General features: G+C 37.5%; 1 protein-coding gene across 10 annotated transcripts in view; it reads right to left on the reverse strand.

Moving 5' to 3' along the window:
- Positions 1-2,848: 2,848 nt before the first annotated feature.
- STAU1 (staufen double-stranded RNA binding protein 1) overlaps positions 2,849-15,646 on the reverse strand; it is a 33,401-nt gene continuing 20,603 nt past the window's right edge. For 3 of the 10 annotated variants that reach the window (XM_075166376.1, XM_075166373.1, XM_075166374.1), the window contains 9 exons: positions 13,534-13,632; positions 11,966-12,196; positions 11,254-11,397; positions 10,256-10,402; positions 9,362-9,434; positions 6,978-7,297; positions 6,120-6,242; positions 4,494-4,579; positions 2,849-3,842 (listed from right to left, as the gene is read on the reverse strand). In XM_075166376.1, the coding sequence (XP_075022477.1) occupies positions 3,755-3,842; positions 4,494-4,579; positions 6,120-6,242; positions 6,978-7,297; positions 9,362-9,434; positions 10,256-10,402; positions 11,254-11,397; positions 11,966-12,196; positions 13,534-13,632 (1,311 nt within the window). In that variant the 3' untranslated portion in view covers positions 2,849-3,754. Of the gene's footprint in view, positions 3,843-4,346; positions 4,395-4,493; positions 4,580-6,119; positions 6,243-6,977; positions 7,298-9,361; positions 9,435-10,255; positions 10,403-11,253; positions 11,398-11,965; positions 12,197-13,533; positions 13,633-15,646 lie in introns of all 10 variants that reach the window. The other 7 variants (XM_075166377.1, XM_075166378.1, XM_075166383.1 and 4 more) reach the window with 6 other exon arrangements.

A 15,646-nucleotide genomic window follows, 5' to 3' on the forward strand; every position in this document is an offset into this window, starting at 1 on the left:
AGACTTGAGCAGCAGTCTTTAAGCAGCACTGGAAAAGGCTTCATTGGTCAGGTTTCATATGCAACACATCTACAAAGCCACTTTTCAGGTTCTCACACGGGGCATTGAAACGAGGCATTTGACTGCACCTCTTCAAAGAACAGTGGCCCAGTATCATTCTTTTGACAGGAGCCCCTATTAAGCGCAGCTGTATGCTTTTAAGAATAAGAAAAGGCTTGAAGGAAAGCAATGCAAAAGCTGCTAGAATTCAGACGCTGGCTTAAGGCTTTGAAATTTGAGGAAGCAGTAATGAGTGCTTTCTTTGCAACACCAGAAAATAACAACGTGAAGAAGACTGGAGTCTGTCAAAGTCTAGACATGTGAGGGAGTACAGGCAAACAAGACATTTTCTTTGCTGAAGGAAAATGTGTTGCCTACACTGTGTGGTCTCTGCTGATCTTATTTACAAGCTGAACTACTGGAAAACGAACATAAGTATTTCCAGAATCTGGTTTCCAAACTCCTCAGCTACTTTGAGCCTGTATGCTCCACATTTGGAAGTAGGATGGGCAGGCATTAAAAAAGGTCCAAATGAACAAGACTGGAATGCACCGAAATTCGGTGACTCGTTCTGCCAAGTCACATCTCCTGTCCCCCAGTGACCTGCGTCCTCAGGAATCGCCCTCAGTTACACGTTACTAAATCAGGAGTGGAAGCCCCTTAGGATCAGAACTCCTTCCTCCGCACTTTGAAGCGGTGCCTAGGGGCAGCCCTACCTGCAGAACAGCGGTATAATTTAACAGGCTGGGATAATAACGTGGTAAATTCTGAAAAGAAACAAGATCACTATCTCAGTCGATAGTGATAGCACAATAGTTAGTCCTGATAGATTGGACTAAATACTTTGTTTTCCTACTCCCATTTGAAAGTGATGAAAGGGAAGTTCTCTGTACCTGAACTGAGTATTTTGAGTGCAAAATTTCACAATTTACTAAACGTACAGCAGATTCTGGAACACTCAGATTAGTACTGCCATATTGCCAAATACTTTTGGAGAACCATAGGAAAAAATGCATTAGTTTATTAAAACGTTTATTGTAATTCAAACAGAGTCAAATAAGATAATGGGGAGAAAAATGCTTGGTAAAATCCGCTTGTGGGAGAACAACCCTAACCAATTAAGATCTGAATATGAGAAAGTAATTTTGGAACAGGCCCTATACTTAAATTTTCTATAATGGGATCATTACTGAAAAGTGTGGCAGGAAGCCCAAGCTAATGTACACTGATATTCATATTCAGAAGCTCCAGCTCATTCCCTCGCAGTCAAAAGGTTTTTTAAGATCAAAAGGTTTCTTAAGATCAAAAATAAAAGTAAAAAGTTCAAAGAAAGAATCCAAAAAGGTGAGGTGTCTTGCAGACAGCACTCTCCTAGTACTCAGAAATGTATGCTTTATACCAATACCAGCCTGCTAGTCTAATGCAGTCAGAGAATTTCACCTTCACCTCATTTGTATTCTTTGTAGAGCATTTTAGTCTCTGTTGAACAAAAGCGTCATATAAAGCCTTCAGGTTCTTCCTAGCCTTTGCTGCATCAAGCACAAAGGAGACAACAGAAAAAGCAAGTGATTGTAGTGCTCTAGAAAAAACACACCTTTATCTAGAACTCACTTTGGCTTACCTAGAATGCACATAGCGACCTGAAATCTTCCACCACGAGGCTGTGATTACAAGGTCTTTGACAAAAGAACCTTCTCTTACATAGGACCTCTAAGATGATAGATGCATTTAAGAGTATTGAAACAGAGGTATCTGTGGCAAAGTACCTTAATTAAGGTTCATATGAAACATAGGATTATCAACAAATGAATGCTGCAAAATAGTCAGAATAGGCTCTACTCCCATCCAAAGAGAAGACTCCTAAGTAGCAGCGGATAAACGCAGGGAGACCATTTACACCACTATCAATGTGGTATCTGTTTTGCAATATAAATTGTTTGGAAAGTAGTTTCTAAGTTGTAAGAATTTGCAATACAAAGCCTCAGCCTAGCAAGTTTCTTTTAATTTTTAAATGTACAGCATTTTAGTTCTACAAATGTAAAAAAACCCAAAACAAAACAAAAAAAAAAAAACCAAAAAACTTTACAATGTTTTTGCGCTTATAATGATCAAAACCAACTTGATTCAATAAAATTTGGTATGCAGTTAATGTGGCCCAATTGCTTTTGATAATGCAAATAAAATGGCCCAGACCTTTAGCTTTGAGATGCAGCATATGCAGTAACTGCTTTCTGTGACACGAGTTACTACACGCACTGCGGACTGAATTAGGAAGTGCTGCTACAGATTACCGGTTAAGTACGCACTGAGCGTTGTTCACATCCAAACGATACGCTGTCATGTGTCAGTCTATGGTGCCAGTTTTTGTTGCTAGAGGGAAAGTTTTGTTTTGTTTTGAAAGTACTACCCCCCAAAAATTACTAAGTGCAAGGCAAGGTTATGACTCAAATTACAAGCAAACAAGGAAACTTAAAAGTAGAGACTTAAACTTTGAAATCATACCAACCTGTTGTGCCAGGTTCCTTGTCACAATCATAACTTTAGTTTAAGCTCCCAGTAATACAGTTGCACTAACACACTGTGGCACAAATAACAAAATGTACCCACACATTACTTTTGAATTTCCTTGACCTTGCCAGGTTTTCACATCCTCCACATTACTAAATAGTAGTTATTTATATGTAATTGATAACCATTGTACAGTTACTCCATAGCTTTACAATACTGCCCGTACTATATCACAAGCGTTACAAATCCTATAAAAAAGCAGCCCCTGTAGTGGCATACAAGAATAAATTAACCAAAAAAATTTAGTATTACCATTTATTGGTGACAAACACTACGTTTTACTTACATTCCATGGGGAGAAAAAATTCCAGCGTAAACAATGAACTGAAGCAGTACTTAACTTGCAAGGCTATCGTGCTTTACCTGGACCATATGCAAAAAACTTTATTGCGCACAGTTCAGCGCGCAATAACACAACATCAAAAGCAACACAGTTTATATATAAACATAGGTAATTTTTTTCAGCCCTACATGGAGATGTAATTAAACAGTATAAAGCACTCAAGGAAAATCAATCTGCAGTTTTATATGCACTACATTGAGATCATATCCTGTAATGTAGTGAGCTGTGTGCCATCTACACACACAATCCTTAAAACATAGATCAGAGATCATTTAAAGTCATGTTGCATTCGAGTTCCCCTACCCCCCACTCAAGAAAACTAGAAATTAACCAAAAATGATCAAACAAAGTTTAAAATTCCTAAAGTGTTTTAATTCATTCAACCGTTGGATAATGAAGCTATTTGCGAAAATATTGGACTTTTTAAAATGGTGGGCACACAATTTGTTTCCAGTGAAACTTTGCTATTTCAATAAAAACAAAATAACCACATACATGGATATGATCTTCCCAAGTTAGTTCACAGATAACATGTCAGTCTCAGAAGACAAAGTTTCTAAACTGTGCTATTGTTCTAGATACAATTAAGAAACTTTTAAATGAAAAATTTATAGTGTCATTTCAATCAAAACAACATAATGAAACTAAAAATTTATCGCTGTTTGAAAAGAAAGCAACGGTTATGATTTAGACACTACAGTAGGTTGTAAAGACTGTAGCACTCTAAAACAGTTAGGTTACATTAATAGGAAGCATTTGATTTTCTCTGGTGCTTTCAGGTTTGGGTCCAGTCAAAAGCCTTTTTTAGGCAGTGCTGTCCAGTGTTTGTCCCAAAGTGTTTGAGTTAGCCGGTTTGAGAAGAGGGTCACTTTCCATTTCTTGTTTCACACATCTACAAATGAGAAAACACCTGTTACTTAGGAGATAAAACACTATTTCCACAAATAAGACGCTTCTAAATCGGATACAAAGAATTTGAGGTGCATATAACAATTTGTTTCCATATAACTGGCCTCCATTTTTAATCAATTAGCACTTTGTTAATTCCACCATTTTGACAGCTTATTATCTAAATGAGAGGCTAAACTTTTTTTTTCCACCCCTGGTCAAAGGGAGTAATTTGCAACCCCTCCGTGTTTCTTCTGAAAGCAAGCTGTGAAACCTATACATTGTTTATATTTTACATACGAAGATTTCTAGAAAGAGAGGACCAGCTGTAACACTTAAACACACTGAAAAGTCACACTATTTACAAATATATGTACACAAAGAGTTTAAGCAGAGAAATCGCAGTCAGAATTGCTCTGTATCACAGCCATTACATTTTACCCGCTTGGTCCTGATTAGTAATTTGCATTTGACACATGAAAGTTATGAGCTTGATCATAAAACCTACCCTCTCATCCTTCTGCAGAAGATAACAGCCCTTGGCATTTTAACTTTTCTGGCAAAGGAAAAAACCCTCACATTTTATTTGTTTATAGAACATCATAGGGTTAGAGGTTTCCACTAATGCAAGGGAAAGTCAATGGGTCACACTCACACAGACATTGGTCCATTTCCCGTTCTTGGCATCTCTGTGGTTTGTTGGTCCAACTCAGACAGCAACTTTAAAATATTCAATGCAGCCTAAAGAAAAGAGAGAGCATTCAGCAATTCAACCTGAGTCCATTTCATTAATTTAGTGAAAGCAGGACCGGGACTCACTTAAAACAAAGTAAATGTTCTAATTTTGGTAATTTTTTTTTTTTAGATGCATAATTATGGTGGAAAAAATGCAACGGTGTAGAATTTCATCTTGTTACATTAAACAATAGAATGGTGCTGTGGCTAGGGGATTCCCACTGCATTTGTTTTAGCAATGGGGGAAAATTAATTCAGCAGTACTATTAACATCAAGGCAAAAGACAGTAAATCAGTAATGGCTCAAACTGTACAGAGCTTAAGATAAAGGACATTAAAATACACAGAACCAAAAAGTCCTTTGCAGAAAAAGAAAACAAGTTACACAAGAATCAAAAACACGACACAGATAGGGCACGTGTGACTGTTTAGAAGAAGAGTCAATGTGACATGGCTAATGCAAAAGTAAGTCACCTCCTTTGAGAACTGAAAATTTTTTTCAACTTTATTCAGATCAATTTCAGGTGCACCTTTTTGGAATATCCCTGGTTAGTTATGGCACATGCATTAGTGAAAGCTGAATATCTGAACAGAGGAAGGTTCTCACATTGGCCCAGTCACAATGTTTAAGCTCCGAACTGGCTGCCCTTTTCCCCTCTACTTACTGCACTGACGTGTGTGCTTAGTCTTACAGGAGCTTTACAGAAGGATGTAGAGATGGGTATGAAAATGTCAAAATTAAGCGACAAAGATCAAAGAAATCTCTATCTAATTATAGCCATTAGAAGATTAGTGCAAAAATTTTTAGTAAAAATCAGCAAAATCAGGTTTTCCTAAGTGTATTTACATATTGCAAACTATTACTTTGGTCTGCAGTCAGTACTCAGGTCCCCATTGGATACCAAAAGAACTAAACTCTCTTCAAGTTATAGTAGACTGTGTACATATTGTTAGCAATATGTAATGTGTTTTATAGACAAAGTCCCTTACAGTTTACAGTCTAGAAGACTCATTCTTTCACAGAGAAATATTTCAGCTACTGTGAATAAAAGATCTTATTTATAAAGGGAGCTTAACAGATTTAGAGTGTCTCCTGCTATCTCATGGTGAATTGCTTTTCCTCGTTTTGGATCCTGTTCTAGCAGAAAGTCTGGTAACATGAACCCAAGTATTACAGTTCCCAATGAAATATCAGCCCATTCTGTTAAAGAAAATAAGCTGATACGTTGTTATGTTTTAACAGTTCCTTTTCATGCATTTTCTTTAATACGTGCTCATGCAAATAATATCAAGATAAAGCAAATGCATTTTTTGTAGACCAAAACTGTGAGAATATATTAAGCATTTTGAAGGTTATTTAGATTAGATTCTGATATTATTAATCAATTATTTCAACAACCTGTGAAATACTAAACAAAAATTAGCTAGGGAATTGCAGCATTTAATTCATTGCTATCCAGCAGTAATATGAAACCTTGGTCTATCCGCTGCATCCCTTAGCTCACTGAAGGCCACAGAGAGAGCATTTCAGCAAAAGTCATCATACCATATCGTGGCAAGATTCTACATCCTTTCCAATTCCATGGCTGATCAGTGGTGGCTGAGAGGAACAGTTTATAAGAGATACAAACTCGTTCTTGTTGTTTTTTGGAAAGTCTTTATATTCAACCTGAAGAAAAGAGAAGGATCTAGTTCTTTTCAAGTACAGGAAATAGATCACAATTGCTATAGATCATTTGCCCATATATGAAGCTAAACTTTACTTCTAATCATTCTGTCAGTATTTACTTTGAAGTTTGACTTCCCTTGCAATATTTTTTAGTAATCATGAGAGCTCTGCAAGCCTTCTCAATAAAAGTTGCTACGTAGTAATGATCATTGCTGGGACCTTTATTCTGATCGTAGCTATGTGCATTTAAAATTTTTCCTATTATACTTTTTAATCCACTGAGCTAATTTAACCTATTAATATAGGAACTTACATGCAATTCTGATTAAAGGGACCAAACACAAGAAAATGTACAGCTTACAGCAAATGTTAACATATGAAAGATTATTCAGGAAAAGTGATTTCAGATCAGCCAAGTTCAAGTTCATATTACGTTCATACATCATGACAATTTTCAGAAAATGCTACTTTCAATTTTATTCTTCCAAGACTTCAGAGTAGCACTGAATTAAGGCTGAGGATGCAGTACAGAAATGCACATTTGAAAACTAAATAAAAAAAACCTGTAAAATTCAGTACATTTCATAGGCAAAGTAAAGCATTTACATGAATTTCAGCTTAACAAGCAGCCTCAGAATACATCAGTCACCAGCAGAACTAAAAAGCTTTAGAACAAACAACAGCTTGGACCAGTTTGGATAGCTTTGGAAGAAATCAGCAAAGCTGAACATTTACCTGGATTCCTTGAACGTTGGAAAGATAGTCCAGCTGCTCAGAGGGCCTAGTAAGTGGTCCGTGGGGTACGTGGCCTGATGAGTTGTTATTCTTTAATATGGTCTCAGCAGTAGGAGAAGTACCACCATACAACAGCTCTCTAGCAATCATTGCTGTTACTGTAGCCTTGGCAGGATTTGGGGCTGCCCTACTGAACTCTTTGGTGTGGTGTCCTTGATTGGCTCCTACAGCTTGTGCAACCTCAGGGACCATGGGGAGAATTCCAGCGGGAAGCTGCTGATGGCTGAGATAAGGCATCCTAAACTCATCTTCTTTATTACCTGAGAAGAGAGAGGTACATACTAAAGAGATGCTAGCTACTTCTATGAGGCCTTCTGCAGGCACATGAAGGCATATATAGGTATCAAAAGCCACTTTTGAAAAAAAAAAAATTGTTTCAAATTACTTTTGAAACACTAACAAATTTAGCGAGCTTGAGTCACCTTTGGTGTGTCAGAGATTCAGCATCATCAAGACAGAGTTTGCCTATTGAATAAATGATTCGGTACAACACCTGCTTCTACCAAAAGGAGCACCTTTACCTCCAGGAGCAGTTTCTCCAGGTTAGTCAAGCTTAGAGACACCTCAGACAATTGCAACCACATTCTAGATACATCCTTTGGTTTCAGAATTTTTTATTTCATCATTTAAACTGTAGGAGCAAATAATGAAACCATAGTATAGCCAGAACAACTGTTACATATTGTAAAGATAGTGACAGATAGTCCACAAAGTTTTAACTGTATATTGTGAAAATATAAACAGGTAGGTAGGGTTAAATGTAATGTTGGTACAGTATGAAGAAGCAAGAATGACTATTTACAGCAAATATCCAACCACAGTCAATTGATAGCAATTTATTGACATTATGGCATAAGTTAGATTGAAGAGGGATAAGAACAGCTTTTTACGGGGAACTCGCATACACAGAACTGTGGAGTAAAATCACAGAGGTGTGCTCAAGAAAGGCGGGGAGTTCAGTGCCACTGAAATAGAGGAGTCAGTACTATGGCAGAATAGATAAATGAAGTTCAGCAGGACTGAGCTGTTTCACGTCTAAGGACGAAAGCCAAAATTTGTAGATGGAAAAAAGCAGGGATGGCAAAGTTTGAATAAGAAGTCAGGAAGTTTACCTAAGATCTTATGGATGCAGTAAAACGTTACTAAAGTTCAAGGCAATCCCAACTATTTATAATTTAATCAACAAAATTATACTTAAACACATAAAGCACCTGAAACATACTATCCAGAACAGAAATATGTTGCGATAGACAAACTTTCCATAATGACTCCTCCCAACAGTTTACATTAGAGAAAGCCAATGCCCGTATACTTGGTGGCCAGGTTTGGTTTTTTTTGTTCCAGCCAGTCATCTGTGGGTCTGGCCACTGCAACCATTAACTGTCTGAAATAAACGCAGGCACAGTTCCTTGCTCTCGGTCATTAGAGACCAAGCACAGACTACTACGAGGCCATTCCTTCCTTCTCCAACTCGGCTTTAGGAAGACCGATTTCAGTTAGCACTGACACCCTTTCTCATCTTCATCCCAGGAACAGTCTTCAACATACTGCAGTTATTCCCTCAGTGTCTGTAAGGTGATACAGCCAAACAACACAGCTAACTCTGCCTCAACAGATTCAGCACTACCCTCCGACTCCTACTCTACCTCAGGCTTAGAGTGACATTTCTGGGGCAGTCTTCCAACCTGCAACCATTCTTCCAAATCTAGAAGGCTATTCCCAGGTGGCAGAAACCCCAGCCCTTTTCCCAGGGAATCTGCTCCCATCCTCATCTGGACCCCATACCAGAGAGACCTTCTGCTGAGCCAAAGAGGCTGACCTCTGCTCCTCCCCTTACCTTCTCCCCCACAGAAATTGCCCCCATTTCACTCCTGCTGTTGGTTGAAGGAGCCTGGTCCCTGGATCAGAACCCAGCTCAGTCCTGAACATTCATTCTTGTCCTAGAAAGCCCTAGACACAAATTAAAGCCTGTCCCAAGGTCCCTCAGATCGAGGTAAGACAAGCCCAGACTGCAGGTAGCAGCAGCTACACCTCCACTAACGGCTCGACCGACCCATTAGCACAGACATGCGTTTGGCTCAGCCATCTACTCCCTTCCCCGAGCAGGACGCCAAGCAAGCTGAATAGTGTAGGACTTGGAAGGAGTAAGCTCTTTGGGATTTGAACAAAACCTTCCCAAAGGGTAGATTTAGTTTGCAAGCCAGCAGTTGCACACCTCTGCTCATTACAGTGTGATAAATGACACTGTTGAAGGGACTGAGAAACATGTCTTACACACACACACGCGCCAACAGGGCCGTGGTTCTCCCACTAAGGTTACTTACTAGTTGAAGTCTCTTCAGAGCCTGGCTCGAAGAAGGTTACTTTTCTTCCATCACCTGGTTTCTTCACTGGTGTCTTAAAAATAAAAGGAAAAAAGCCAAACACACAATATCCCTTTAAAACTCCCCCCCCTCCCAAGTTTTAAAGTTTTCAAGATGTAGGTGATCTGACTAATCAAAATGTTACTGAAAAATGTATTATTCAAAAACCTCAATTATTACATAGCTACCAAGAAGAGACAAGTTCAGTGATTCATATTCACTGAATGACTAAAACTATCTACAGACCAGTGAAGTGGTATTAAGAACCCAGACATTGAGAACTGGATACCATAACAAAGCCAGTTAAACTAACATTAGTTATTGGTATTGCTGACGACAATATACTGGACACAAATGAGCATATACATGAAAAGGAGAAAACTAAAACCAGACTTGCTATTTTAACTCCCCGGTAACATCTGCTGAATCAATAGGAGAATGCAAGGTGCTTTTCCTGCTGAGGGACCCACCAAACAAAGAGACCTGTAAAAAACTTCCAACTGCAATTGGCGATAAGGCTATGTAAAACTATTGCTACCACAAAGTCCTATAACCTATATGTCTGCAGGTTTCTAAGACGAATACATCAATTATCACAGGTTCCGAGCCATTCGATAAAGAATACATACATTCATTTAGCCTTCTGATGAGACTTCGATTTACTTGCAAAATTGAACCCTTAATGTATCCAAAATGCACTAATTTTTTAGAGGACAGTCACCTCAATACAACTGCTTCCTGGCTAGGGCAGAAAATGTGAATTTACTACACTATTACTGCCTTGCAAAGCTGCTATTGTTTCAACTCAACTTTTGCTGTAGTATTAAACAGCGGTTGATTCTTAAAGACTCTTACCTTCTCTTCTGTCTTTAATGCTGGTTTTGGAGGTTGAGGTTGAGGGACTTTGAAACCTAAAAGTTCCAACATATTTTCAGCTGCATTGCGTTTAGCAACTTTTTTGTTCGTGCCCATTCCTTCAGCTGTGTGTACACCAACTTTCACCTGGACAAAAGAGGAAGAAAAAACAAATCAATTCTTAAACAGTAGTATGAGGATTCACTTATTAGTGACCTGTGTCTTGAGCACGCCATGAGTCACAAAATAGTTCAAGTGATCATTATTCTAAGCAAGTTGTCACTTATAATGATCATTGGCCTCCAAGAATGAAAAATGCAAACAGAAGTCACACAAACAACCATATTTCATCATCTCACCTTGGCAACAGCCTAAATGCTCAAAGCTGGTATCACAGCAGATATAGATTTTCCAAGCTGAAGTTACAGGTTTAGCAGATTTACTAATGTAATGGAAAGAAAGCAATTAACTTTCCTATCTTGGCCAGGATAGGAGAGAGGTCTGGGGAATGCACTTAATTATTAGAGGCTAGTAGATACTCAGATTAAAAATACTAGTATGCTATTGGGATTTGCAATGCAGAGTGCAAAAAGTGCTGCACTCTAAAGCAACACACGAAAACTCAGGGGAAGGAGGAAATGAAGGATACCCAGGTTCGTGTTAATAAATCCTACATTACAAAATATAAGCAGCTCGGTATCTCTTAACAGAATATTAATATTCCTGTTAATTAAAACATTAGGCAATTACAACACAGACTTCTGGTGCCCTATGCAATTTTTTTTTTTTTAAACATGATTCAGATGACTTTTCTTGAACCTTTTTCTTCCTTGAATGTAGCCCACTAGATATTTTCCTAATAAATTTGGAAATTGGAAATTTGGGCCGTAATCCTGTTAACTTTGTGTATCATCATGACAACCTGATTACCACAAGCCAAAAAAAACCCCAAAGACATCACAGCCATGCAACTAGATTTCTCAAATTAACATACAAACCTGCATAACAAACTCCCTGCGCCTTGGAAGACCACGTTCTGTGATGAGCATGTACTCTGGTTCCTTCTCTTTCTTGGCCTGCTGTATCTGGGCAAGTCTGCTAATGGGATTCATTCCTTGACCATATTCTGGACTTGTTTGCAGCTATGTAGAACAATGTTTAGGAAATAAGCCAAAATTTGTGAATATTTGGTTTAATGGACAAAATGCAGCATGCCACTGAATTAATTCATCTCTAGAATTTAAAAACACTGAAATAAAAGTTGCTTAATGAAACACTGTCACAGCCACAGAGAAACACTCAATTTATTTGGCTCTGCTGTCACAGTTGACCACATATAACCTACCAACGGTAATAGTTTTACAAGTTCTAATCCTGCTATATTAGGAAGGACAGGGTTGCAGGAGAATTTGCACAAGCAAAATCATGCAAAACCCGAAGCTCTAAAGTCTAAGGCTTGAAAGTCAGAGCTTGATTTTTATGTTCACTCATTCTTTTGTAAGATTTCTCTTTCACCCTGAATTTACTGATAACTGTTGTGAAAGTGGTGTAAGAACCCCATTTAGAGTGGGTGCAAAATATAATTTCATTTGCTGTACCAGACTGCTGATAAACTTTGAGGAATTGAAGAGTGTTTATAATTAACTCAGAAATGCCTCTCATCTGATGACTATTTATAACAGTCATATTTCCAATCTGTTTGTCTCTTACCTTCACTATTGATTTTGTTTTCTTTTTGATTCGTGGCTTCATTTTCTCAACCGTAGGAAGGGGTGGCAATTTTTTCAGTTCTTCTAGGACTGCTATTGCAGCATTTTTCTTTGAGATTTTCTTGCTCTTTCCTTCACCTTCGCCCATGAACTCTCCAACTGACACCTTGGTTACAAAGCTCTTCATATGGGGAGGACCACTTTCCTTGGTCACCTGTTTCAGAGGGAAAAACTGAGTGAAAGCGTGATAAACACTTATTAAAAATGGTAGGGCACATTGTTTATAGCAAACTTCTCTCAAGAACTACGGATAAAGAGATTTTAGATTCTCATACAATACAGAAAATAGAGATGTACATCATACTCACTCTAATAACATAATCCCACCCAAATAAACATATACTTTAAGAAGATCAGATGCAGTAACCAGTAAACAGTATTTACATGTAAGTCATTAAGCCATCTTATTTAATTTACTGATTTACTCTTTCAATATTAAAATATGACTGTTCTATTTCATCAGTGTGTACTTCCACACAGTTAACATCACCTCATTAAATACATCACGTTACGGTCATAGAACATTACAGAGAAAGCAATTCTTTAGGATCCAGCATTTTAGTTCAGAAATCAAGAATTCTGGAGACATCTAAGAGATAGCTGCCTACTACAGATCTAGTCTTTTAACTCCATTCATAACACATCATACTTCAAAATATTCATAAAGTCAAAAAGTAAGAATGAATTAGGAACTTCCACCCACAAGTGGCTTTGTGTGACAGGATATTTTTACCAGTGATGCTCAGGCTAATATGCAATAATTGAAAGCTTCATGTAAAATTTCATAGAACGGTTTTAGAAGCAATTTAGATACACACAATTGCCTTTTCTTACTGTAATAATTCATATAGTCGACTTAAATGTTACTCTGCCAGCTCAGGAAAGCAGCATGATAAATTAATATTTTAATGAAACAGAGATGCTCCTATGGAAGATATTGATTTAAGATAACTAAAATGATCAAGGAGGGGCAAAGAGGCAGCAAGCAGCCAGGCCAAAGGGAAAGGAAAGTAAGATGCACATGAGGTCACCTCATGGCAAGAAAAGAAACCTATTTGTGAGATTCTGCAACTTGCGGGTAGTCCACATCAGTGCTTAATTAAGCAAATACTTCCATAAATGTCTTTCAGAGTGAGCTATACTCTTTTGCTTCGACTCTGCACTTCAATGTTCTAACCATTAATGTGGGGTTGTGTTTTGTTTCTTCACTGTAATACTGATTTTTCAAAAAGCTTGGAAAAAAGATTGCACAGACAACCACAGCATAGCTGTTCACTCATGTTACGATTTTAGTGCATGAATTTGTGAACAGGTGGATCTTTCTTTTTTCTTCACTTTACCATATGAACTCCAAGACAATCAGGGGTGACTGTCGAAGGTAAGAGTGTATTCACAACTAACAAGACATGTTAAAAGTCAGTTGTTTGGGTTATCTAGAAGAGACTCAACTTAATGTGTACCCTTAATATTCTAATAAAAACAAATCTAGAGCTTGTAAAATAAACATACCTCAAAATTCACAGGCAAGTTCCTTTTAAGTGCAATCTCAAAAACTTGGCTTATTTCAGATTTATTGAGATTTTCATCATCTGGTTCTTTTCCGTTAACCTAAAAGAAGCATACTCTATTTAAAATAAAGATCCTATTAAATTGAATTTTATCCATCCAACCAGTTTACTGAACTTTCAAAATTTTAAGTACTCTAACCTTTACTGCTGTTTTACGTGAATGTGTAGAAATGTAGCACACATACTACAGAATTGAAACTTAAGAAGCTCATTTAAGGTGTATGTGTAAAAGCTAGCAAACCTTCATATTTTCATGTGCTCGTTACAGGAAAGAAAAAATGGAATAAGGGCCAATAGGTTTAAAGATCTATTTCTAGAAAAACAAACTGAAGTGTTAAATGAGCTGATTTCCAAATGGAAGTACCTTTATGAAATACAATTTTCATATGCTGATTGGACATTTGTACCAAAAGCACTAAGACAGTATCAGATAAGAGAAAGGGCAGGAAAAATAAAGATTCTGAGAATGGGACCAATGTGAATAAAGGATGGCTAATTAGACCCTGGCATAGTTCTGTCATTTAACATGCTCCCTTGTAAGTGCTTCATCTACAGATTTTTTTCTCATCTGAAGAACATGCTATCAGGAACTTGCCTTAAATCAAATGGTGTACATCTCTGAGAACTTACACCTGCTAGGAGGACAGCAGTGCCAGGTGAAGCTTACCTACAGGCACTTCTACGTATCTCCAGGTAAAATTTTGATTGTGATTCCAAAAATGTCTTCACTGATGTTGGGATCAACATGAACTAAGAGGCATGGTAACAGCAACAGAGAAATTTTAAGACTAAGTGTCCAGCAGCGATATTGGAAAGATTACGATAGAGATGAATAGCAACAATTTCACCAATTATATCATGCCACAATACTAGTTATGTAACCAGGTAACAAAAATGATTTAAATATTTCATTGGAGCAGCAGAAATATGCTAGAGAGTTCTCATTGATTAAAAATATTTTTGATGGTAGCAAGCATCCCCAATGTCTGTTACTAAAAGTTAGATTAAAACATGAAGGAAATTTTTTTTCCCACCATTTAAAGCAGCCTCTTCCCATCTCAGAACAAAATATGAGCAAAATTAATCTTGGTTTTCACTCCTCCCACTGTCCCATCAGATTTCACACTGTTCTTATGGGTTGATCTTGTATTTCAGGTTCGAGTTGCAAACATTTCAGAAGAGCACCTATAGCCCAACATCCTTTTACAATGATAACATCCGATACTTCTGATCCCACTACTACATCCAGTCTCCAACCTCTACGCGGAGGTGTACATAGAGCAATCTTCAGATCTGCGAAAACTGAGACCGCACGATGGTACCACTCCCACAGGAGCAAGGCAGATGCACTGTGCATTAGACTGCATGAGAAACGTGGAGGCAATGCCTACACTAGAGGAACCATACTATACCTCAGCAGAAGGCACAACGCAGGTAAAAATTGGCAAAACCAAGATTGAATACAGGAGTCAAAAGTCTTGATCATCATATTCTAAAACCTATTTCAAATGCAATTGGTAAGTTCAAAAGGAATAGCATCATATACCCAGAAAAAATATTTTAACTACTAAGGTCTTATTTTATTACAGTCTAGGTGTTACAGCAAGTTTACTACCAGGAATAATCTGTCACTACCCTTACTACCAAAACATTAGCACAATCACTTTAATTACAAATATTTTTCCCCTCCTTGTAATTTCAGATATATTCTAGTTTTTCAAATTCCAACATTTTTCCTTGTGAAGGTGACCAGGACTTCTCTTTATTGGGTTAGATTTTTCCCATTTAATATCCTTTCAAGAGAATACAAATAAATAGTATGGAATTATTTGCTATATTCTGGTGTATATTCTTGACATATTCCAAGTCTGTTCACACGGTGTAAAACACAGGTACTTTTCTTCAATACCTTTATCTAAAAAGAGTAAATTAATAGCAAAATAACAATTAACAGACTATAGCTATTTTACCGATTATTTTGCCTTTACTTGAGTTCTGGATCAGTTTATTTTATAAATCAAAAATAATCATACACACACGCTCTCCCTCTTTCT

The sequence above is a fragment of the Calonectris borealis genome, chromosome 17 (assembly GCF_964195595.1).
Source record: "Calonectris borealis chromosome 17, bCalBor7.hap1.2, whole genome shotgun sequence".
Lineage (NCBI taxonomy): Eukaryota > Metazoa > Chordata > Aves > Procellariiformes > Procellariidae > Calonectris > Calonectris borealis.